A 24,054-nucleotide genomic window follows, 5' to 3' on the forward strand; every position below is an offset into this window, starting at 1 on the left:
CAAATACTTAGACTACTCTTAGCACCAGCTGGAATAACAGTCTGCTTTCAAACACTCTGAAAATTTATAATTTTTTTCCTATTAGGCTGTTTTTAATGCAAGCTGCCAAATTTTGCACATGGGGTTGTAATATGGTGATGTTGATTGCTCGTATACTTAACAAATTGCTAAAGAAGTCTCGAAACTGTACTATCAATAGGAGGCAATTGTTTAGTTGTGTTGATAAAAATGAAATTCAAATTCATATCAGGCTTTAGTGCTGCCTGGGTTCTGGCTGCCTTTTTTTTTTCTTTATTTTTAAATTCCTTCTTCCCCCCCTCCTCCCATCCTTTCCCCTCAGATATTGGGCAATATGTTGACACAGTAGCTTCTGCTTGTCAGCACTATCAAGAAATTCTGGCAGGTTTATCCATGTACATCTGCCATCCTTCATAACTGAGCATTTTTGATCTGCTTCAGAAATACCTCTCAAACTGGCTAGCAAGTCATCACCAAATTCTTTGTGCTAACCCATTCTTTTATGTTGCGATTATAAGACTTTTTAAAAATTGCTTTATATTTAATTAATTCGTTAAGAATATAGGAAGCTTAAGATGTTCTAAATAAAAAGAAAATATTAGTATGTTCACTGGTCGAATTAACATCAGTGATACTGATTTTTTAATTCAGGTCTTTGCAGTGATAACAAATTCTGATTATACAACTTTTCTGCTAAAAATTTTTTATCTGAGTAAGTAATAACTGAAGACAGCTGATACTCACCTACTGATAGATCTAGTTCTAGGAAAGAATGTTGAATTGGAAAAATGTTTCATATAAGAGCATGCACATAAAGCAGTACACTGGATGTCTTCTTCCCTGAATTTGAGTAATACATTATTGTACCTTGCATGTCAAGCCCAATGGGCAGCTCTCTCAAGGAACTGTGCTGCAGAACATATCAGAACATTTAAAATATAAAGTGATGGAAATTCTGTTGGCATCTGCCTTGTGATTGGTGTTGAAAGGCAACTAAAAATGCTTTGAAGGAGACAGTTTTCATATACTTAGGAAAATAGCACTAAATGAAAATGCAAAGCTGATGATTGAAAGGAAAGAGAAAAGAAGCAATCAGCCTGGAATGAAATGTAATGTAGCAGGTAAGAGATGGAGAGAAGTTCTCAGAAATAGATACGGAGTAAGGCCAGATATGAAATATAGAAGCATGGCCAGTTCATTGTTCTTAACATTGTTTGGCTTCTGAGTGATTCAGGTGAAGGTCCTCTGTTGCGATTGTTATGTGACAAGCAGTAGTGCTATGCCATTATGCTAGGTGATCCTCGTTTCTGGCATTTGAGGTTGAGTGGTATGACCTGATTGAATCTGGGACCTGGGCAATGGTTCAGCTATTTTTTTACAGCAGAGTGGTGGGGTTTGAAGAGAGCTATTATCCTCTTGTGCTTCTGAGGTGCTCCCAGAATTCTCTTTTCCCTTCACTTGTCTCAGGTATATAGTGTGTTTCTTTTGGCCATGTGAAGATATTGGGGTTAGGAAGATTGATAGTGCCTGAAATAGACACTTGGAAGCATGGATGAGAAATTCTCTTAATGGTGAAGAGGATAAAAAGGAATTAAATATTTGGATACCAGTGTGCTAATTAAGAAAGCCTACCCTGTGGATTTTTAATAATAATAACACTATAACAATTTCATAGAAATTGTTCCAAATTTTGCTGCTTTCTGAGTAACATTCCTTAGAAACAGGGAAAAAACGCACAATTGTGAGGTTTTTATTACAAAAAAAGAATAGCAATTTGGTGCTCTGAAGATTCTGGCATGCATAAAGTCATTCTTGGCAGCTTTATTGAGAATTCTTTAGCAGAAATAAGTAAGGTGGTATTTATTGTGTATAAATATAGCTTTAACATGCTATCATTTGCAGGGAGGTGTTTTGGTGTTTGTTTTTTTCCTCACTGATTTCAATAGAATTAGTCTGGGCCCAGGTAAAATTACAAGCTAAGTTTAGAAATTATATGTAACTTAAATATTTCATACGTAAACAAAATGCAAACCCAAACACGCAGCGTGTTTGTAAGTATATATGCATAAAAACGTGTTTGTATGAATATATATTTATGCACTTAGCTATAGATACATATTAGCAGGCACACAGTACTAAGTGTTGTACTAAGCACACTGTGTTGTTTTTTGAGTTAAATGAAGGGCAAGGGAATGGCCACTGTATTTATAATTCCAGTGTGACTTTTGGTTGATGATTACCTTCTTATGTTAAGAAGCTGCTTTCTTTAAACCTTTGAAGTTCTTCAGGCCTGTGATACTGGTCCATACTTACCTTTCTCCATGCTAATACAGGTTGATACTCAAATTATGTGCATACGTACACATACTATGGATATACACATTTCTTCATAGGCAATGAATTGGCTGTAGCTTATTTGTCATAGTTCCGTTTCTTAACACTGCAGTAAGCTGAAATGCATGTTAGGACATCTCATATATATGTTTGTGTGTGTGTGTTTATTAAAAATGATGACTGGATTAGAATGAGTTCAAGTACTGGAATATTCACCAGCATAACATATGGTTTTAAAGTTATGAGTAAAGGAGTTTTACTGGCTAATACACTCTGGTGACTGCAATTTCAAAACCTGCATTTAATTTTAGTTTTTTGTTTTTTTCTTCAACCGGAAATAGTTGTATGCAATATTTGAAGATTTTTTTTTTTTAAAGCACTGTATTTCCTTAGTCTAAATTTGCCATTCTGGGATCTGGCTTCTTGACGGTTCAGCAGGTAACCATACTTAGTAGCGTTCCTGGTATCTTGAAAACTCTTTCTTAATGTGTAGCATAATCTTAATTTTTCTTACATGATGACACCCGAGTACTGGCAGCCTGCAACTTTATGAACAAAAACAACAAGAAAACCCTGGTTGTTATAGAAATAATTTAGCCTGCTCTTAGTCTGCTTATTTTCCTTCTTCTTTCTTACATGCTTCTCTTGCTACTTATTGTGATAGTTAATAGTAACGTGAGAATGCATGTCATGGTATCTCAGTAGTCATGCAGATAGAAGAAATACATGATGTTCTAGCCTTAGGGGTTGTTAAGTATTTTACAATTTGTGTTTGAGCTTCTAAATGTTTGTATTTTCAAATTAATGAAAATTCAGTAACAGTACAGCAGAAAAAGCATACAATTTTCATATTTAAAGTATTGTAATTGAGCACCGATTATTTATTGATTATTGTCTTGATTTTAAGTAACCATAGAATCATAGAATGGTTTGGGTTGGAAGAGACCTGAAAGACCATCTGATTCCAACCCCTTTGTCATGGGCAGGAATACATTCCACTATACCTGACTGCTCCAAGCCCCGTTCAACCTGCCCTTGAGCACTTCCAGGCACAGGGAAGCCACAGTTTCTCTGTGCAACCTGCTCCAATGTCTCAGCACCCTCACAGTAATGGATTTCTTGCTAATAGCTAAGCTAAATCTACTTTTTTCTCAGAGTAAAGCCATTATCCCTTTTCCTTCCACTATACTGAATCATAGATAAGTGCTCGAAAGAAGTTAAGGTAGAGCTAAGGTGTAAGTTTAGTATGCAGTTGGTATTCAGAGCAATTCTGTATATAGGCAGGACTTCCTTAAGAACATTAAAGGTATTAATATAGAACAATAAATTAATAATTTTTTCTTAAAGATTTGATAAATAATTATGTGCCTTTAGGAGGTAAGGAAGAAGAGAAGATGAAGGGTACGGCAATTTGTTTTAATATTCCACACCTTGGATCATCTTCCCCATTTTTAATTTTTTTTTGCCTAGGGGCATTAGTAAATGTAAGAGGAAGAGAGACCTGGGAAAGTGTTGTTTTTCCTTTTCCAGGTGATTTTCAAGTAGACAATATGCATTTGCTGAATGGATGGTAGACATTTCCATTTCTTAGAAGTTTATAAAATAGCTTTCCTTTCGTTAGCATCACTTATGAGTGATTCCTGGCTGAAGCATACCAAGGGGAAGCTAAAACATAGCATGTTTAAAGTTATGTAGTGATCTTAAAATGTGTATGTTTTATCTGAGTTTTGCTTGGACTGGGTAGAATATTTAAGAAGAGTCTGTGCTTTAAAAAAATTTTAAATTATTCTGAAAAGCAAAACATCATACCAAAACTATCTAGCGATGACCTTTAAGAGAGGCCCTAAGGCTCTCTGGTCTTTGTTTTACATTTTCCTACTGATCACTTGAGATAGTGTTGTAAATTTGAATAAATTATTAATAAATAAAAGATGCTTCTAGAAATTTACTCAAAACATTCCACGTTATTGCATAACTCACACAAAAAATAAAGGCCTTTACAAACTTCACTGTTTTTCCCATCATACTTTTTTATCTTCGTAACATGTCATGTTATTTAAGGACAAGGATCTGTTCAGGGCCATTAGCATAAAGACACTTAGCAGAATTTATAGATAGAAAAAGTATCTCCTTTCTCTTCATTTTCCTTATTTCCCTCAACTCTGTCTTTTTAACTTCCAGAAATCAATATTGAAAGCTTTTTGTGTATAATTGTTGATTGCAATTAACTGCCAAATATGAAACACTGTATTCTTTACGCACGAATGAGGACTATTTACTCATATTCCATATTTTCAGAAAAATCGTGTTTTATTGTCAGAAGGTGTCAAAAGTAGGTAAAGAAATTCTGTATGATCTTCAAATGGGAGGAACAATAGAAGCAGCGGAAGCTACTGCCTTCTCTCAGAGATGGTGTGCTCTTCTAACCTGTTGCAAACATAGTTAAGTGCTTAATTTAGCAAGATGCTGCATGAAGTAGTTCTTACAATTTCTCATCTCAGCCTACTTGTTTGGTATGGTGAGGTGGAAATAAAATTTCAGGAAGGGCAGGAAACAAAGTTTTCTAATTTCTTTTTACTCAGTATACTCAGCTAACTTTCCCTTCAGACTTTTTCTGGTGCTGTGTGGGCTAATAACTTCCCTTCTATAGGGAAATTTCCTAAGTGTTCAGATGTGTTTAGATTTTTTTTTCCCTCCACTAGTCAGCAACAAGAGTGAATAAAACATATAGTCTGAGAGAAATAAACTATGCGTATTTCAGAACTGTAGGCAAATTATCCATTCCTAGTAATAGTAGCATTTTGAATATACAGGCAAATTAGGTATGTACATTTATAATCTGTGTGTGTATAAGCAGTTTTTCTTCAGGAAAGAACTGTAGTTACCCGTAACACCTGCTTTAGAACTAATTTGACAAAGTAGCTTTGGTTGCTATTGAGATAATTTAAGATTATTTGCTTTTTTTACCGTAGTTCAGCTAAACCTATTTTGTCAGCAGCTCTGTGAGTTGAAATCTAATAGTTTTCCATTCTCATGTTTAGACTTCACAGTTTTATGCTATTGTGACATTTCATACATTCTGTAATGAAATTTATGGTACCATGTTTTATTTCATTATTTATTCTTTATTTAATTCTTCCATCTTTCATTAAGTAGAAAATTTGAGACATGACAAAGTATTGCTTTTAATCAATTATTAGCATATTCTACATACTGATAATAATAAACAGGTGTCTCAGCAGTCAGATAACTGTACTATTTTTGTGTCTAGAAACAGGTCTTCGCTTGTATAATCTTTTTATTATTGTAAATAATAACTTCTGTAACAAACAGCATCTTAATTGTTCAAAAACATCACTGATGTGCACTGAATGAGATGGGGTTTTGTCAGGAAATTGGTTTTGAAACTTAGCTATAGTTATATTTGTAGAATCATAGAATGGTTTGGGTTGGAAGAGACCGGTTCCAGCTAGTCTCAATGGCAGCATCCAGTTCCAACCTCCTGCCATGGGCAGGGACACTTTCCATTAGACCAGGTTGCTCAGAAAAGCTCTTGTCTTGAAAACTGCCAGGGATGAGGTATCCATAATTTCTCTGGAGAGGTGCTCCAGCCCTCTGAGCATATTCATGGCCCTCCTCTGGACTCACTCGAGCATATGGTAGAATTTAAATTGCACAGGCAGTCTTACTTCTGCGCTTCCTAACTTTTCTTTTTCTGCATGGCTTCACAAAACTTGCAAGAATTGTTGCTTTCTTATGAATTCAAAGACCTTAAGGAAAATACTTAAAACCACATATTCTATTACATGTTAGGAAGATGGCCTTCACAGGATTCATCAGCCAGGTTAGGTTCTTTTAATCAGCTCTACAGATTGTTCTTCATTTAACAAAGTTAACAAAAGTAGTATGTACAGAGCATATACTGTCAATGGGTTTCAGGTTTTGGTGAAGCATTATTTTGTGGGCATGGCTCCTTTTGTTTGTTTGTTTTGTCCAGCCTTGAGCTGTTCAGTTCCACTCCTTTCAAACTTCCCTTCTAGTTCTTTCTGTTCCTGCTTCTTGATCCCCTTTTTTACTGTGGCTTCGTATTTAAGTTGGCCTTCCCTATTCCGCTTCCTATCTCAGAGCTTCAAGTTACAGGGAAAGGCCCAATAAACCCCTGTAGTCATCAGCTGAATTGTGTTCACTTACTCTGTGGGAATTACTCCTGGGCAAACTTAATAGCAATAAGGGTTTTAAGTAGGTTTAAATAAATTCAGGGAGAATGAAGTTTTCAAAAATATTACCTAGAAGTTACACATTTCTAAAATTTAGGAATTTTAACCATGGGATAACTTAGTCTGAACATACTGAACTGACTTTCTTTCCCCATCCCCACACCCTGCTTTCAGACTTGGATGGATTTTCACATGGGTTGTCAGAAAACCACTTCTGACATAACATGAGAAAAGCATTATGTCATTAACATGGACATTTTGCATATATGTAATTTTCTTTTATGTCATAATTGTTACGTGGATGTTCCAGTGGAATTCATCATTCCTACATGGAAGAATTATTGTGAAGGTGCTTATCTTAAAAAAAAAATTCACCCTAAAAAGTTATTTTTGGCAGCACTGTAAGCAACTTAAAGCTGACCTTTTAATAAGAAATGTCAGGCAACTTGAGAAAGTGATACTATCTGTAATGCGTTACATTTCTGAATTAATCTCTTCTATATACAGGAATGGCTCTTCAAAACAAAGAAAATCAGCCACTGAAGCATTCTTGTTTTGTTCTCCAAGTGGCAAATGTTTTTTTGTTGTTTTTTTTTTTTTGAGTAAGGTTTATTTTCTAAAGGAATTATGGCTTCTTAGGAAATTTGCTAAAAATAAAACACAACAAACGTTTATTTAAAGAAAATATATTTAATGCTAAAATATTTGGATTAAATTAAAGGTCAAAATTTCTTGCTGGAAGTAGTTGTTTTTTTCTGCTTGAAGCAGTAGAAATGTTTTAGGCTGTTACTGCTTTTGTCTGGTAGTTACCAGCTAGGGAAAAAATTAAGGGAAGGACTTGCCATATGTTCTTGAACAATTATGTAATTCCTACCTGATAAGTCTTAAAAAGGCCAACCCAGTGATTTTGACTTGATTTTGAAGGATAAAGTTTAAATCCATCACTATACCATCAATACTACTATATTATCACTACTGACTAAGTTGTTTACACTGTATGTATAGATAAACTAATTTTAGGAACCAGGAATTAGAACGACCAAACTAATTTTCCTCCAATTTTTTATTTTTTAAATTAGTGTGGCTCCCCCCAGTTATTTCTTTAATTTTCAGAGGTCTTAGTGGTTATGCTTAGTCTTTTACATGGTTATAGTGAAAAAATGCAATTTTTATGTATTTTTGTGTATGTTCTAAATTCTTGATATAATGGTGGGTGTGTGTTAATATGTGAATTGTAGGGTTTTTACTTCTTACAAAGTCTTAACCTCCTAAAAGGTCTGCTGGATGTTTCTTCAATCTTAAACTGATCACACTTTTCTCTTTAACTAACCCCAGATAATAATAAATAAAAAATTAAACCCAAGTTGACAGTTCTGTTACTTTGCTGGTAAATTCTGTAATGATTTTTTATTAAAACCTTCTCACTGGTATCTAACTGAGAAATGTCATTTAATTTTAGTTACGTCACATACAATGTATGTATCAAACAGTTCTTACCGTGAAAGCATTGGACTGTTAAACAACAACAAAAAAAAAGGCATGGAATGGGTGAATAGTTTTGGAGCTTGTGCCAGGTACTGTTGGACCATCTTCTCAGCTCAGCTATGCTGAATGTTAGCCTTTATAGAGATATCTTTACTTTCCCCCAGGATGGTGTTTTATGGAATTTTAGTTTTATTTCTTTATGCCCTATTTTACAATTGCTTTTTCTGATGATATTTAAGACAGTATTAAAAAATACATTTAGTTTGGCTTACATATTCGTTCTGTTAATTTAGAATATCCAAAAACAGTGCTTTGCAAGATGCTCCATGAAATTTTAGATCATCTCAGTTTTTCAAGCCTCACCTTCCGCTGACATGACCAAGATTATCCAGTCATTCTTTTTCTCTGTTCTATTTCTAACTTTCAAATTTTGCTATTTCTTTCCTATTAACCTAAAAAAAGATATAAATCAATCTTTTCAGACCATCAAAGTAAGTATTAATAAGGCAGTGCTAAGATGAATGTAATTTTACTGGAAAATTTAACCCTTATTTATGTGAAAGTACATGTGCTTTAGTTCAAGTAACACATTTTTTTCCTCATGTTGTGTAATATCTTTGGTTTTTAATCTCATATGCAGGTGTGACAAGGTCTTCTTGAATTGCTCTGAGCAATTCCTGTTTATATATTTACTGGAAGTGCATTGATTGAGGTCCAAGGGAGCTTTTATCTGCTTAGTTTTTCAGGCAGATACCTAGAATATAAAAGAGATCTGAACTTCTTTGTCAAGTTAAACATGTGTTAAGCAGCTGGAAACTAGGTAGAGAGTTAGCAGCATGTGACAGACAATCATGAAATGTTATATATGACCTTACAGCAGTCAACTGATCATACTTCAGAAACCTTAAATCTACTGAACTCCCATGTTCCCTCTGGTCTCACAAGGAAGTGTTTTCCAGAGTACTACTAGAGCTTTTTTACGCGTATTCTTAATACCTATTTTTACTTTTTTTGTGAAGGAGATTTGTTAAAAGCATTGATGAATTAACATGTAGGTAGCTATTGTTACTACCGTTTACTATGTGACCGTTACCGTAACTATACCTTTGTAAAGAGTTAATAAATGATTAATATAAGAACTGACTGGTGGGGTCCAGCACATTAACAGGTGGCTTATAACCAAATCTAGTGCCATCTATTGATATGCTTAGTAATCATTAAGATGTATAATGACCGAGTCTGTCAAATATTTATAACATAATTTGTGGTTTTTAAATTTTCTTTCAGCTACTCATAAAGATACCTTTTAGTTTTAAATTATGATTGCCATAGCAGTCTGACCTAATATTTCATCTCACTAAATAATTCTCTTATTCACATATTCTTTCTGGGATCATATTGTTTCTTCCTGCTGCACTTCAAACAAACAAACAAAAACCCCAACAAACCCCCAAACAAGCAAAAAACGCACCCCAAACCCAAACACACAAACAAACAAAACCAAACCAAAGCCAACAACAACAGAAAACAACAAAATCCTCCCAAACAAACAGTGAAACTTCTCACAGTAACTGCAAGGGCTTTTCTTAAAATACACAAAGCCCTAAGTAGCAGCAGTAGGAAGACTAAAGCAGAACAAGAGGGTGGAGGAAACAGAAGTCAGGAATAGGAAGAAGTAGGATGAAGCTGTGGCATTTTCATATGTGGCAATCCAAGATGGCAATATACCCATTGACTTTCTGTGGATGAGAATTTCTGCAAATAAAATCTTGGGAACTTTAGGCTGGGTTTGACATTTTGGCGGTAAGGGTCCCCAGCATGGTGGTTCCTGTTACTTTTTGCTGGTAATAAATGAAGCTGTACCTGTGATTTGAAAGTGGATTGTAGTAGATTTTATAGCTTCTTTGGAAGGCTTCACTTCTAGAGAAAGTGGAAAATCTTGCTATTCTGCTTACGTAGCAGCCTTGTTTAAATACAGAATTGAACTGGTAAATGTTTCAAAATACAGTTCTCTTGGTCCTTGGCTCCATTGGGCCTGTAGAGGAAGGGAATAATTTAAAAGAATAAGTATAATGAAAATAGTTGGTGTGAGGTTTTTGTTGTTGTTTGTTTGTTTTTAAATGAATATGGATGTAGATAGATGCAAAAGTCCCCCAAACAGAAGTATCAGGTTTCAAACAACCTGCAGTTTTGTTTACCTTTTCACACTTAACATTTATACTTGTGGCTTATAATTCTCTAGAATTTAACTAATTCTTGTCTGTCTTATTTATGTGTTTTCTGCCTTTTTTTTTTCCTGGTAAGTGAGACCCCAAATTGTAGTGAAAATTGAGTCCTTGAAGTCATGACCTTGTAGTCATTGCTATTAAGTATCATCGTGCTTTGCAGTTCTTCAGATTAATTCAGTTCTTTCTGTATGATGAGCTGATCTCCTCTATTGATGATACATATGTTGTAAATATTATTAATGCGTTCCTACTTTAATAACCAGCCTTACTGATAAAGTTGGCTTTACGATTTGCCTAAAGGCAAACTCCATTAGTAACTTTTCTTTAGCAGATTTCTCATTTAGCACTATCAGTTCTTTCCCTTTTTGTTGTTTTCCTTACCTCAGTTGCACTCATTACCATTTCTCCCCATTTATGTAGTTTGTTTGTAGCACTGTGAAATGGTGTATTTCAAGTCCTTGTTAAAGCAACTGTATAATATTCTTTCAAGAACCAGAAATCCAGTGTATTGCATCATAAATGCTGCATTATCTCTGCTTTGTATTTCTTAGAGAAGCAATCCTTGAATTTCAGTCATAAAAATTAGAAACAGTGTTTGTCATATATAGTTTCATATCCTGCCTCAGTTATTGCAGTTGTAGGTTTTTTTTTTGTTTGTTTGTTTTTGCTGGTCAGATATACACAGTACTGACATTCTTGGACTAGCTTTAGTTGTTCCACTAACTGTGCCTTGTTGGCTCTGGCTCCTTTTGATTACAGTCTTCAAATATACCCGATATTATTGAATTGGATAGATGATACCGCTTTGTCTCTTACTGTTTACCTGTCTTTACTATTTACCCCTGTTTACCTGATCTCCCCATATGTGAAGACTGATTATAGAGGTTACATTATATTTCCTGACTTCTTCCAATATGTTTTTGTTTATTTTTATCCCACCTGATAGACTTTTCCCTGGACATTCATTGTTGAACGTATTTGTGCTGACTTCTTACGGTTTTCCTGAATGTACTTAAGTGGCTGATCATCCTGGTTCTTTCCTTCTCACAACATTTCTTAAGATGCCTATAAATCTTTATTATCTTGTGCAGAAAAGGAAAATTCTATTGCAAGTTAGGCAGGCTTTTCTCTCCAGACATTTTTCATGTCTGGAGCAATCTTTACTAAATTTGGCCTGTGCTAATCAGTTTAGCTCTTATAATGCTTGGGATTCTATGATACATTATGTTCTTGGTAAAGTCTCAGGATGCAGAACGTTTGCTGCCTAACTATTCTTAATCCCCGTTAGGAAGATGGTGTCAGAATGGAATTTTGTGTGTACCTCTTTAAAGGTACAGTTCTTGTGCCACAGTTTGTCATGCGTATTAATAATTCTGTAATAATATAAAGTTACAACTTGGGCAACTTGGTAATCTTAGTAATTAAAAGTATACGGCAGCTAATAGGTTAAACATTTTCTTTAAATCCTGCTGGATGCCAAGTAACATTACATCAAAAAGGTCACCTCCTTGTGTTCTCTGGGAGCTGTTTTTCATTGAGAGTGCTCATGGCCTCATTTAGGGATGTATGTAGATACTGGTAAAGGACCCTACTTTTCATCTGGCCACCCCCCCATACTGAACAACTATTCCCACTATACTTTACATTCTCTTGATTTCATTTTTAAAGTAAAGGGTTGTATTGGCATTGAAATGGCAAAATTGCTGTCCTTTCTGAGGGCGGTTCTCCAAACCAGTAGGGGAAGATCCTGTCTTGTATGGACAGATGAAATGTTTTACCCCTTTTCTGTTGAAATATGTATTTAGATTTCTGGCACCTACAAGTTTTTTTTTTTTTTTTTTCTGAGAAGTCACTATTTCCTGGGCACAACAGATATGGAACAGGAGCCTGACTTGAAATATGCCAGTTAGGTATTATTTTGGTCACATTGTTCTTAAAAGCACAGTGAGTTTGGGGGCAGGACAATATTTTGTTTGTCATAAGGCTTGAACATTCCTGTGACACTTCTTGTTTCTGTAAGCTTACCAATATATCCTGTGTCACTGATGTACAGTAACTGTACACAAAACCACTGCTTCTGTTTCAGAGAAATCCTTGAGATTCCTTCATTGTGGTGGCTATAGTAAATGACAGCGGACAGTGGTGCTCAGGCATCTGTTTGACACTTATTTGTTGTATTCTCTTCTATCTCCCGTTTTGTCTCGTTGTCCTATAGTATTATGAGACAGACTGCTCCTATTGTAAATCTTTGAGACAATAGCTACCTTATACAGTATGTCTCTACTGTCTTTTACATTATGTGGTCCAGACTGCAAAGCATAATCTTTAGACCCTTTATGCTATAGCATCCCCAATACTCCCTTCCCTGTGCACAGTCTTTGCATCTTTATAGTGTTTTCATCTTGTGATTTGAGGTTTGCCCTTAACTTGGGCTGATTTAGCTGGTGAGGTGTTCTTAGGTCACTGTCACTTTTTCGTTGCTATGAAGCACGGGCATCATTCTACTGAATAGAGTGATAGAAGCCCAAAGGTAACTTACCGGTGTTAAACTCTTGCACAGCAGGCCAGTGAACCAGTTAAATTATGTCATTGTAATAGCTGAAGGGTATAATGAATGGCCTTGTAAATTCTGCTGCTGACATCTTTTTTTTTCCACTTGCTTGTTTTTGTGAATTGATGATCATCTTGGGTGTAACTACTTTAATCCTGTATTTTACAAGTGTTAGAATAATTTAGTGTTGGAATCAGTAACTATAATAGAAAGTGAATACATCAGCTTTTTGAGATGCACTCAGCAGCAGGACTGATGAGCAGATTTTTATCTAGAGCATCACATTGTACAAAATATGACTAAACATAAATCCTGTCATTGAGTGCTCAGTCTGTTGTAATGTCATCTGATCATTCCCAACAGTAGTGTAATAGGTGTAAGAATAATAGCTGTTTTGCAGATTCTTTTGACTTTCTGGTTGTTGTGGAGCTTTTGTTTGTTGAGGGTTATTCTAAACACATTGTCTAATTGTTTTGATGGCAAAAGGAAGATGTTTGAAATATATTTTTCTTTGCTGGTAATAAACGGTGTTCCCTATTTGAGCATTAGGTTAGGTGATTTAAGCATTTGACTAGGTGCTTTACTTCTTTGAATCTGAGGTGGAGAAAGAACACTAATGATCATGTAAGGAGTATGCTTGGCATATTGTAACAGCTGTGGGTGTTTCAAAGAATGCAGTAAGTTGGATATTGTTCAGTAAGGCTCTCATGAAAGAAATTAACAATATAATACAGAAATTCATATACATTTCTTCTTTCCTTTTTTTTTTTCCCCCCCATTGATTATGTATCCATTAGGGTCGTATTGTGGTTTGGTCTCTGCAACTCTGAAACATGAATTGCCTAAATCAGGGGAAAAGTTAATGTCTTCCTCTCAGTCTGCCATGTAGCTACCTTCTTTATTTAGGAAGAGGCAATGCAAATTCTATTACTTTGCCATAATTTGCCACCACATATTGAATATTCAGTAACTAGTCAGGATATTCCATTTAAGCAATTATAATGCCAAATCTTAAGGCTATAAAGCCTTAACATTTTTAGATTTGGAGCATATATTAAGATTTGGAGCATATATTGTGTATAAAAAGGGAATCTCATTTTTAACTGCAAAGTAAAACAACCATAAACTGAATAATGCATAGAATTACAAAGCCTGTTGTATCTCTTCCTATTTCCGTGCTTTTTAGTTCATTTGGAAATGAAAATTGCAAACTTTTCTCTGAAAGATCTTAGTTTTCTTGTAACATTTTAGAAATCAGAGTTTATAAGGAAGTGAAGTTTGAATTCAACCTTTACCTTTCTTTGTGGAAAAAATTGCTTGAGTAGGTAATTTTCAAGGCTTTTGGATTCAGTCTGAGTTCTTGCATGTTAGCTGTAAAAGATCTTCTAGCACAGAAAAGATTATTAAATATTGTTAACTAGAGTTCTGAAATGTTACTCTTCAAATTATAATGCTTCTGTACTCTTCCATACACAATCAGATGTTGTTTTATATTTGTATTAGACTTCCTTGTTTTTCTTAAGAGCTCTTTGAACAAGGTAAAAAAATTCACTTTTTGCCCAGTGAACTTGTGAACACCTGTGAAAGTAAAATGTGCCACAGTCAGTAGTGAGGAGGGACAAACCTGTGAAAAGTTGATGTGTTTCTTCTGTGGGTATTCCAAGAGCAATAAGAACATGAGAAAACACTAACCTATTTGTTCCCTTAAAGGAACATAATAAATCCAACTTAGTTTTAATACTATCCAAAATTAACTGGAAAGATCAAAAAAGAAAGTGGAATTAAAATAAAATTCCATTAAGGCCTAGTAACTGCTGTAATAATCATTATCATGGGCATCGACAAATTTACTGTGTTTTTTCTCTCTTATCTACATTTATGCCTTCTGATTTGTGTAATTTTATTTTATATTTTTATGAAGTCCAATACAAAGAAAAAATTACTGAAATTTCTGGTTATTCTAGTTCTGCATGCATCTGTGCTGTCAGTCATGTTGTTGTTGGCAGCATTCCAGCCTCAAGCTGCAAAGGAAGTAATGCTTGCTATTTACAGGTTTTCAGTTCTTTTGCAAAGTGATCATTTTACCATGTGACCAAACTCCTCAAATTTCCTGTTTTTTTATAGATTATTTTTTCATAATTTACTGAGAATGCAAGTGTGATTGCATCATAGCTAAAGCTGGTAGGAGCTAAAGGCCTCTCAGGGAGTGTTTTAGAGCTTGCTGTATGTAGTCATTCCTGTGCACCATCATGGCAGATAGAGCATGTCCCAAGCAGAACCAAACTTCCATAATACTCTTCTTGCAGTTGCTGTTTTTACTGCTTTGTATTGGGATGTTGGAGCAAGACAAACTGGTTTTCCTTGTGTTCTTAGTGCTGACCCGTGCTGCAGGTGCTGGAACAGAGTGAGTGAGCCCAGTTTAAAACAGTGCTGGCATTTTACCTTCTATTTATTCAAAGCTGTGTTTCCATTGACTTCAGCTTTAGCTGGCAATGCTTAGCAGTCCTGTGCAGCTAAATCCAGGCTTATGTGAGGCCCAGAAGAATGAAACACAGCAGCGACCACCACAATGAAGAAGTTTGCAGTCATAGGAGAGTTGCTTAAGCCATAAGAATTTTAGCTGCTCCTCAGGATGTCATCTGTTCCTTCAGGTTGAAATGCTACATAAAATATCCTAGAACCTAGTAAGTAAAAAAAGCTGAGCCTAACTGCAATTTCTGTTATCCTGCTGGAAACAGTTAATATTTGGTGAGTGGAGGCCATCTTATTGCTTGACAGAGTTGGGTTGTTTTGTGCCACATGCTGGTGCAGGAAGCTTAAATGTAGGGCAGCATGAAAATCTAGAGCACTGGAATAAATTACTGAAACTGAGATATTGTTGAGAATGTAGGATGCCTGGAAAGTTAATAGGAAGTCAGTTAGCAGGTGGACTGAAATACATAGACACAGGAAAATGTACCTTATGGAAGGGTCTAGGTACCAGAGGCCTTGCTGTTTGCATACTGAAAAATAGGTAGATCTTGGCTCAATGTCTGTTTTATGCTGCAGATGCAGATGACCATGCCAACAAAGCTTCAATGCATTAAAAAAATACGTGGTTAAGGATTTTGAATACGGACAATAGCTAGGCTTGGGCAACATGTTAGATTGCTGACATGCCTTCTCAGAGTAAGACTTTTCACTTTGTAGCTAAATTAATTAATGGTCAGATGTCTCTGCTGCCACAGGCCTCTGCAGAGACAAAACACAAATACACAGCTTCAGTTTTTAGAGCAAGGTGCATGTTCTCCAATGTGTCTGCTATGGCATATGTTGGTCTTTTCCTGTTTTAGTTAAATTACTTTGGGCTACCTGTTCAATGTGAAAAAGTAGCGAGGAATGCAGGCTGTATTAAGGTCCATTTAATACCTTCTATGGCCCTAGCTATAGATCTGGTCTTGGCTTCGTCGTTCATAATGTAGCCATATTATTTTCTCAGTCTTTACCTGTCCCTCTTACCAGTCAAGACATGGTTTGTGTATCTACTGGGAGGGAGCTGGGGTAATGTTAGGTATGCCTTGCCCTTACATGCCCATGCTGTGAGTCTAAAGGGGGCACGGCAAAGCACACCACATTACAGGGTATGAAAAAGGGAAAAAGTTCTTTTGACTTCAGATGATACACATACAATTACATACTTAACATACTGCTAAGTAATCTTTGTTTCATAAATAAGATAACTTCAAGAATGTCTTTTCTCCTCCTGGGATTTGCTGACACACTGATTACACCTCAGCTGTCTCCTGGAATAAGCCTAGAGATAAACAGACCTCTTCAAAGCAGTGTTTTGATTCATTCCTGGAGCTGCTTCGTTATGTGTATTGGATGGAGACTGGAGACCTCTGAAAAAATTTTATGGTTGTGTAATTAAAGACTTGCATAATACATATGCATAAAAGTGTTAAAATGCAAATTACTGTATTTTCTCATTGTGCTTTAGTGTATTGACTCTAAAATTTTTGGCAGAGTTGCTGTTTGGGAGTTTTTAAATTAACAGACAGATTATAAACACTGTATTTTGTGACGTTTTTACAGGTAAGGTATTTAAAGATAAACTTCAACTAAAGCTCCATTTTGTTTCGTGATCCTTCCAAAATCTGATCCTGCATATGCAATTGTAATTTTTTGCTATGCTTAACTTTGCACTGTGTACTTTGAGGAAGTCTGTGTCATGGATGAACATACAGGTAACTGCCAAAGGCCTGGGATTTAGAGTTCTACGACCCATATATTCTCTAAGAGTTATTATTACCAAGCTGTTTTTCAAGACTAGAGTATCATAAGAACTAAAATATGCTGCCATATACACTAGCAGCTAACAAGGAAGGAGCTGTTGTTTATACACAGCAAAAGTACAGTCCAACATGGACGGACTAGGCTTAATCTTTTGCTAATTTAGTGATTGCTGTGTAGCCAAAGGCAGTGCTTTGTAGCTCTTTTATCCATAATGTAGTTTATCTAAGTAGGTCTTAGGATCTTCGTCTTCTCTAGATGATCCCAGCAGATTTTCCAGACTTGCTGGATTTTGAGACTTCTTCCCAAGGTTTTTTATTCTGCTTTATCATCCTGTATTTTATATTTTGATTTCCATTCATGTTCCTAGTTGAAGAACTTCCTTGCAAAGTTCTGATATGCTACTAAGGACTCTTATGAATTGTTTCTGTGGTTGGGATTGTTTGGCAATATATTGGTAGCCTGTGGAAACAATGCAAAAGGCAGATCTGGGAAGAGTATCAGTTCACAAAACCAGGAGAACCTGTTCATGTGGAGAAATAAGGAAGCATCATCCTGTGCATGTGTGTGATGAAGCACCAGCCTTCTTGGAAGAAATTGCTGAATTTAGGAGACAATCTTGAAATCTGCTAAGTACAAATGAGTTCCTACTGAAATGAAAGCTACTAAGTGTAGTAGCCCTTTTACTTAGGAGCTAGAATGTTAGTTCTGACTTTTTAATTTTGTCATCCACTCTACAATATCTGTAGTCAGCATGCATTATACTTGCATGTGCCACAACGTATTTGTAAAAATCTGTTGTGTCTAAATTTCTTGTTTAAATTTCTGTTTACTGAATTTCTTTTATTAAATTTCTTTTAGTTTACCAAATTTATGTACTTACTTGCTCAAGTACTATAGTGGGAAGTGTTCCAATTGCCTAAGTAAAGGGGGTTGATTCAGTTGATCTTCCTGTGCCCAGTGTGGGTTTAATTTAATAATGTTGCAGGTTTTTATGACCCTTGCAAGGTTAGAAAGAGCCTGCATTCTAGCAAACCTGTCCAGTATAGCCTTGCCTTCATTCCTGTGATTTTTTTGTCCCTTTTTTCACATGTGTCCATGTGCACAGTTCTGCTGGAAGTTTTAGAACAAAGTAGGATTTCCCAGGGATTTGCTGCTATAGTGGCATACTTAAAATATAACATACGTAGGTTAATAAGGGACAGTTGCATTCAATTTGCAGGGTGTGTCCTCTTCTGAACTCACTCCTTCTGACCTCTAAGACTGTAATTTCTGGAATGTTTGATGCTGGAACAAACTATCATTGTGGCAAAAGCAGCAATCCTGCCCTTTTGCTCTCCAGCAAGTGTTGGTTTTGCCAGCTCAGCTCTGCTATAGCTGTATAGTAAACCAGATCAGGGTACTGATCTAACTGAAAAATACTTCCCCACCCCTATTTATGATATAAACTGTATGTTTGCTTTCATACTTTTTCTTCAGAAAGGTGCTCTGCTTCAGTATTGTAACACCTGACCTCCTGTATTCACAGTACGGGTATATAAAATGTATCTATAAAAAAAAGCAAATAGAAAAAGATAACTAAAATTCTTGCTTTGAGGGAGTAATACAAGATCCTATTTGATCAAGTCACTAATATAGCACAAGAATGGCATGTTTTTACATCTAAGTTATACTTTTTCTTTTCTATCTAGCCTTGCATTTTTGTTAAGGAAGTGAATATGAAATAAAACAAACCCTTATACTACACACTGCTTTGTTTTCTTTTGGAGGGCTCTTTCCTCAATATCTGTTTTAGATTTCCAATTTGACTTTATGTTCAGTATGTATTGATGCACTTGGATAGATGAACAAGTACGCTTTTAAATACAGCATCCAAATGCTGGCATTCTAAGCAGCTAAAGAAAACTTACAAATCATCAACAATGAAAACTGAGAATCAGTGAACTCATTTCAACTTTAATGCTCAGTATAGCTTATAACAGAAATCAAGTATTATTCTTTGTACATCATATTTGACTGCCAAGAAAATGCTAAATAGATAAAATAAACGTGTGAAGAGTATAGTGCTAGTTCAGTTACAGAAAATTGACATGTTGGAGAAGGGAAGGTGAATCTTCAGTTTAGAGTAGGCAGACTGTGGGAACATGAGATTTTTGTGGTAAGATGATCTATATTTTGGAGCTTTCTGTAGCACCTAACTTAATAACATGTGCATTTATTTGAATACCAGAACAGGAGTATTAAAAGACAGTTTAATTATATGAGTGAATTTATTATCTTCTTTAGTTTTACTTAAAGACAACCTAAGAAAGAGAGTTCAAGAGAAATTATACTAAGGCAAAAATTTTGTTACACTTTCAGTGGATACTGCTGCTTTTTGTCAGAGGATTTTTAAATTGTATTCTTTAAAGCAGGAAGATTATCTTGAAGAAACCAGTATGTGGAAAACATTTTTCCATAATTTTGGGAACATTTTACAATGAAGTTTTCAGTTTGCACAGTTTTGATTAATTGTAGCCTACTACAGTGTACAAAGAAAAAGTGCTCTTCTAGATACTTGTTCTTTACTGGCTTTTAAACAGTAGTGATAAGAATAAGAAAATGAATGTTTTTTAGAAACTGTCTGACTACAAGTGGCTGTTCTGTAATGCTCCCCCATTGGGTACAGTACTGTGGGTATATGCGTATGACGAGATTACTCCCTCTATAACATTGTTCCTGACCTTTGAAACTGGTTGTTTTCATAGCCCTGCTAAAGGTTGATTGTGGGTCTGTTGGTTTGTTTCTTTTTATTTGTTTGTTGGTGGGTTTTTTTCATCTGTTGTGTTTTGTTTGTATTTGGTTTTGTTTGTTCTTTTCCTGTTTTGCTTTTTCTTAAAAACTATAAGCAGAACTACAGTGAATTTAAATGAGAGATGTGAATACAAATCAACCCTTACTCAGGTTTTTGAGTGCCCTAGTATGAAAGTGTTGCGTATCCTAGCTTACTTTTTGTTTTGCTTTGCATGTGGTGTACTTTCCTTAACTCTGTGAGATTCATTTTAGATGTTTGAAAAATTGCTTGGTACTTTCTGGAATAAATGTGCCTGCTGGCATCTTGAGCATTGCTCGCTTCTGCTCTGACGTGCACTGTGATGCAGACAATGAAGCTGCAAAACAAAAATCTCTGAACTCTGAAACAATTTAACTTCTCAAATGTAATCATTATTATTGCTTTATAAGTTTTTTCTAAGCTTTATAAGTTTTATAAGCTTTTCTAAGTTCCTGTTTAAATTATAATGTTTAGAATTAACTGTTGTTTGTATGTGTATTTTGAAGACTATTAAAAAGCCTCCTGCATAACTGTACTGGTGAAAATTGCAAAATGAAAGGGTATCAGTTTCACAGCTGTAGGCCTGTATTTATCAGTTATTTTTGTAATATAAAAAGTTCTAGCAAGAAGAAATGTAGAATTGGATGATGAAGTTTTATAAAATAAGAAATGAGCCTGTGTTAGAAAATGATTTTTTTCTAAAACAGTTTCTTTTCTTTTTGTTGTTTTTTTTTTTCCCTTCTCTTCTAGGACCGGAATAGGCCCTATGACACTTTTAACTTGCACTCTTTGGAAAATTCCTTAATGGATATGATAAGGACTGATCATGAGCCTCTGAAAGGTAAACACTACCCTCCCAGTGGCCCACCAATGAGTTTCGCTGATATAATGTGGAGGAATCATTTTACAGGTTAGGAATATTCATATGTCCATGCTTGCTTGGTGTTTAAACAAAAATCAGCTTTTCAGTTTCGCTATAAACTTTTTGCTAATGAATGAATTGTCAGTTATGAAAAGCTTCTGTTTTCCCATCTTAATATAATCATCTGTACTGTAGGAAGATCAGGTGAAATCTGCATACATTTCTTGTGAGTTCACAAGCATCGTAAAAGCTAACTGGCATTTCTGAAACTTGGTTTTGTGTATCAGCAAATTGTGCAGTTGGGTCTCCTGCTGCAGTCACTCAGTTCAGAAAAGTTGCAGTGAAACTGAAGTCCAGTTGTTTCTTCAATATCTTATTGAAAGTTAATGTGACTCTTACATTTGGATCATCAAGTAGTATACAGGGTTGTAAAACAATCACTCTCTACAGATGTTTCAGGTTTTGTTGGGGTTTTTTGAGGGGGGGGTTAGGTGTCTTAGTTTGGATCTCAAATTGTTAGGAGAACCAAAAGCTGTTATGATGTTGTTAAATGCTGGAAGAGTTTTTATTATTTATGCTACTGTGTTTGTTATACCAGCCGTGGCATTGGAAATGAAACAAACCATTTCTAATACTTAGCTGATAATTGAATAGTGAAAGGTGGTGGCAAAGTTTCAATGAACAAATATTCCTGATTGACCTGCACACTCCTCTTCTTACTCTTTCATTGGTTCAGTTTAAAAATAGGTAGACAATCTTGCTTACATGCATTCTTGCTCACTTTGAAGATGGTAGCTAATTCCTTTACAAAGGAAATAGATATGATTACAAAACATTTAGAAGTCAGGACAGTGGAACTGATAGACAAGTCCAGTTGTGTGTGGCTATGCTAATGCTTATATACACTTTCCTGATGTCATGATTGCCTCATTTGCTTCCCTCTCTGTTTACATATTACATGTTGACAAATATTTTTTCTTGGTCTAAGGTTTTGTGCCTTTTTTACTGTCTTTCTGGATAGATTTTTTGTTTTGTTTGTTGGTTGTTTTTTTTTTTCTACAGCCATACCAAACTGGATTCTGTGCTCTCAGTTCTTTTAAGCTGGTGCTCTCCACTGTTACCTTGAAATTTGCTGTGCTGTATGCTTCATCTGCCTTTAGCCATTATTCAGATGTCTAAAATGGCAAGAAATACTGTTCTGACCTTAGTTCTCAAAAATAATGTTTACCTGAAACATACAAACACCAAACCAGATTTCTGCTGGATATATTTCATATAGCTGGTATTAAAAAAAAATAAAAAGAAATCAAACCCAATTTCTAGTAAGTAGATTTAAGCATTTATTGTATCCTATTAACTCTAGCTAAAACTCCCATGTTGTTTTTAAATCATTATTTCTTTAAATATACAAATAGAGACTATTTTTTTGAAGACTGAATTTCCATATGAACCTTAGTGTGGGAAAAAATGAGAAGGATAGGATTAGAAAAATAGGAATCTAGAAAACGACTTTAACATCATATAAGTACATTTTTGTTTCCTTAAAACCATTTATTTTTTTAATAGGAATATTAGCACTGAAAATAGTAATGGGTGAAAATGTTCAATTCCACTATGTTGTTGGGTCATTCTATCAAGAATACTTTCCAGTACTCAGCTGAGCTAACCTTGCAAGTGTTGCAAGTGGCATATTGCACAGTGCCTCTGTGGGTCATAATGCTATTTAATGTTGTTTTGCATGAGGTAGAAATGAAATTCTTGGTTTTATAAAGAATCTTCTCACTTTTCAAGAAAAGTATCCTTTCCAAAACAAAGTTAATATTTTCATCTCTACTAGTTTTAACAATTTATGTAGGAAACTGCCTACCTTAAATGGATATTTGAGGGCAGTAGGAACTGTTTGTGCTCAAAAAGTAAAACCAACGAGTTGGATATTATTTGAAAGTTTGAGTTTATTTGTTCCATTTGCCACTGGAACTGTTAGCTCTATTTTTGCTCTAACAAACACTTCTGTCACTTACTGGATGTGCTTTTTTAATCTCATTTTCTCACTCATTGCTGCTCACCTGTTTTGGCCTTCTGGCCTTGTTACTTAGCTCTCCTCCAGTCCAGTAACTGTTAGAGAAATACTGTTTACTGTTAGTTACCTCTCTCTGTTTCGCCCCAGCTGTCTTTTTTCCCATTGATGTAGTTAATTTTCTGTCTTGCTTTCTTTTCCTCCTCCCTCTGACTACAGACCTTACTTTGCTAAGCTCCAGCTTTGCCTTGACATACTGTGCACTTTCCTCTCCTGTTTTCACACTATGCAGCATGACTGGCAACATTCATAGCAGCGACTGTTCCAGGATATTAATTCTCCCTTCCAAGATGTTTGTCTTCCTCTGTATTAAACAGTTACTATTAAACAGTGTTACTATTTCAACAGAATCCTTTTCAGAAAAACCTATTTTTTCTGCAAACATTGATACACTTGTCCAATTGTTTTCCTGTTGCATTTTTATTGTTGTCTTTTTTATGAAAACTGGTCTTGACTCTTTCCCTGTACCTCCAATTTTCTCTGCTGAAGTTGCAGAAGGTTTTCAACTGCTGTCCTCTGTACCTTCCTCAGATTTCATTTAATTTTGTCTTCTAAGCTTTCTTGCTTTTTTTCTTACTTACACCACTCTCCTCGGGCTCTCCTCCTTAAAGTAGTAGCATATTTTAGTTTGCAATCACCTTGTGAAAATAAGTTATTCCCTCTGATTGCTTTTGCTTGTTGCTTAAGTCATTGTTACGTACTTCAGCTTGTTTTTTCGCTTTTCGGTTCCTTCTAGACATTCCTGGGTGGATGCACCTTGTGTAAAATTTCAACTGCTCTTTCTGGAATCTTATTAACTTAACCAACTCTCAGAGCTACCTCCTTTTCATTTAACCTTCTTTGTCTTTCATAGTAAACTAGGTATGGGATTTTTTCCCTTTATATCTTTCCTTCTGCTGGCATCTGTGACTGTTGCCTCTCAGGTTTTGTGCAGCTTTTTCTTGTGTAGATGGAAAGTCAAAGAACCACAAAAGTCCTGATTTAATAGGTCATCAGACAAAATGAGATGTCTTTCAAATGACCTTTTAAATTGTTCACCTTTTGGTAAACAAGCCTTGTTTTGTCAAATAATTTTAGCTGACAACACTTGCATGTCAGTTGGCCTTGTATTTGCTGTCCAGTATTTTAAGCAAAAGGTGAAAAGATCAGTATGAAAAATCTCTGATCTTGAAAACACAGGAAGATTTAATTCTAGAAA

General features: G+C 35.3%; 1 protein-coding gene across 3 annotated transcripts in view; it reads left to right on the top strand.

Annotated features, from left to right (window-relative positions):
- The window catches only part of CPEB3 (cytoplasmic polyadenylation element binding protein 3), a 93,711-nt gene that overhangs the window by 11,150 nt on the left and 58,507 nt on the right, over positions 1–24,054 (top strand). For 2 of the 3 annotated variants that reach the window (XM_031044694.2, XM_031044693.2), the window contains exon 3: positions 20,668–20,827. In XM_031044694.2, coding sequence (XP_030900554.2) covers positions 20,668–20,827 — 160 coding nt within the window. The remainder of the gene's footprint in view (positions 1–20,667; positions 20,828–24,054) is intronic. The other variant, XM_031044695.2, reaches the window with a different exon arrangement.

The sequence above is a fragment of the Melopsittacus undulatus genome, chromosome 4, assembly GCF_012275295.1.
Source record: "Melopsittacus undulatus isolate bMelUnd1 chromosome 4, bMelUnd1.mat.Z, whole genome shotgun sequence".
NCBI lineage: Eukaryota > Metazoa > Chordata > Aves > Psittaciformes > Psittaculidae > Melopsittacus > Melopsittacus undulatus.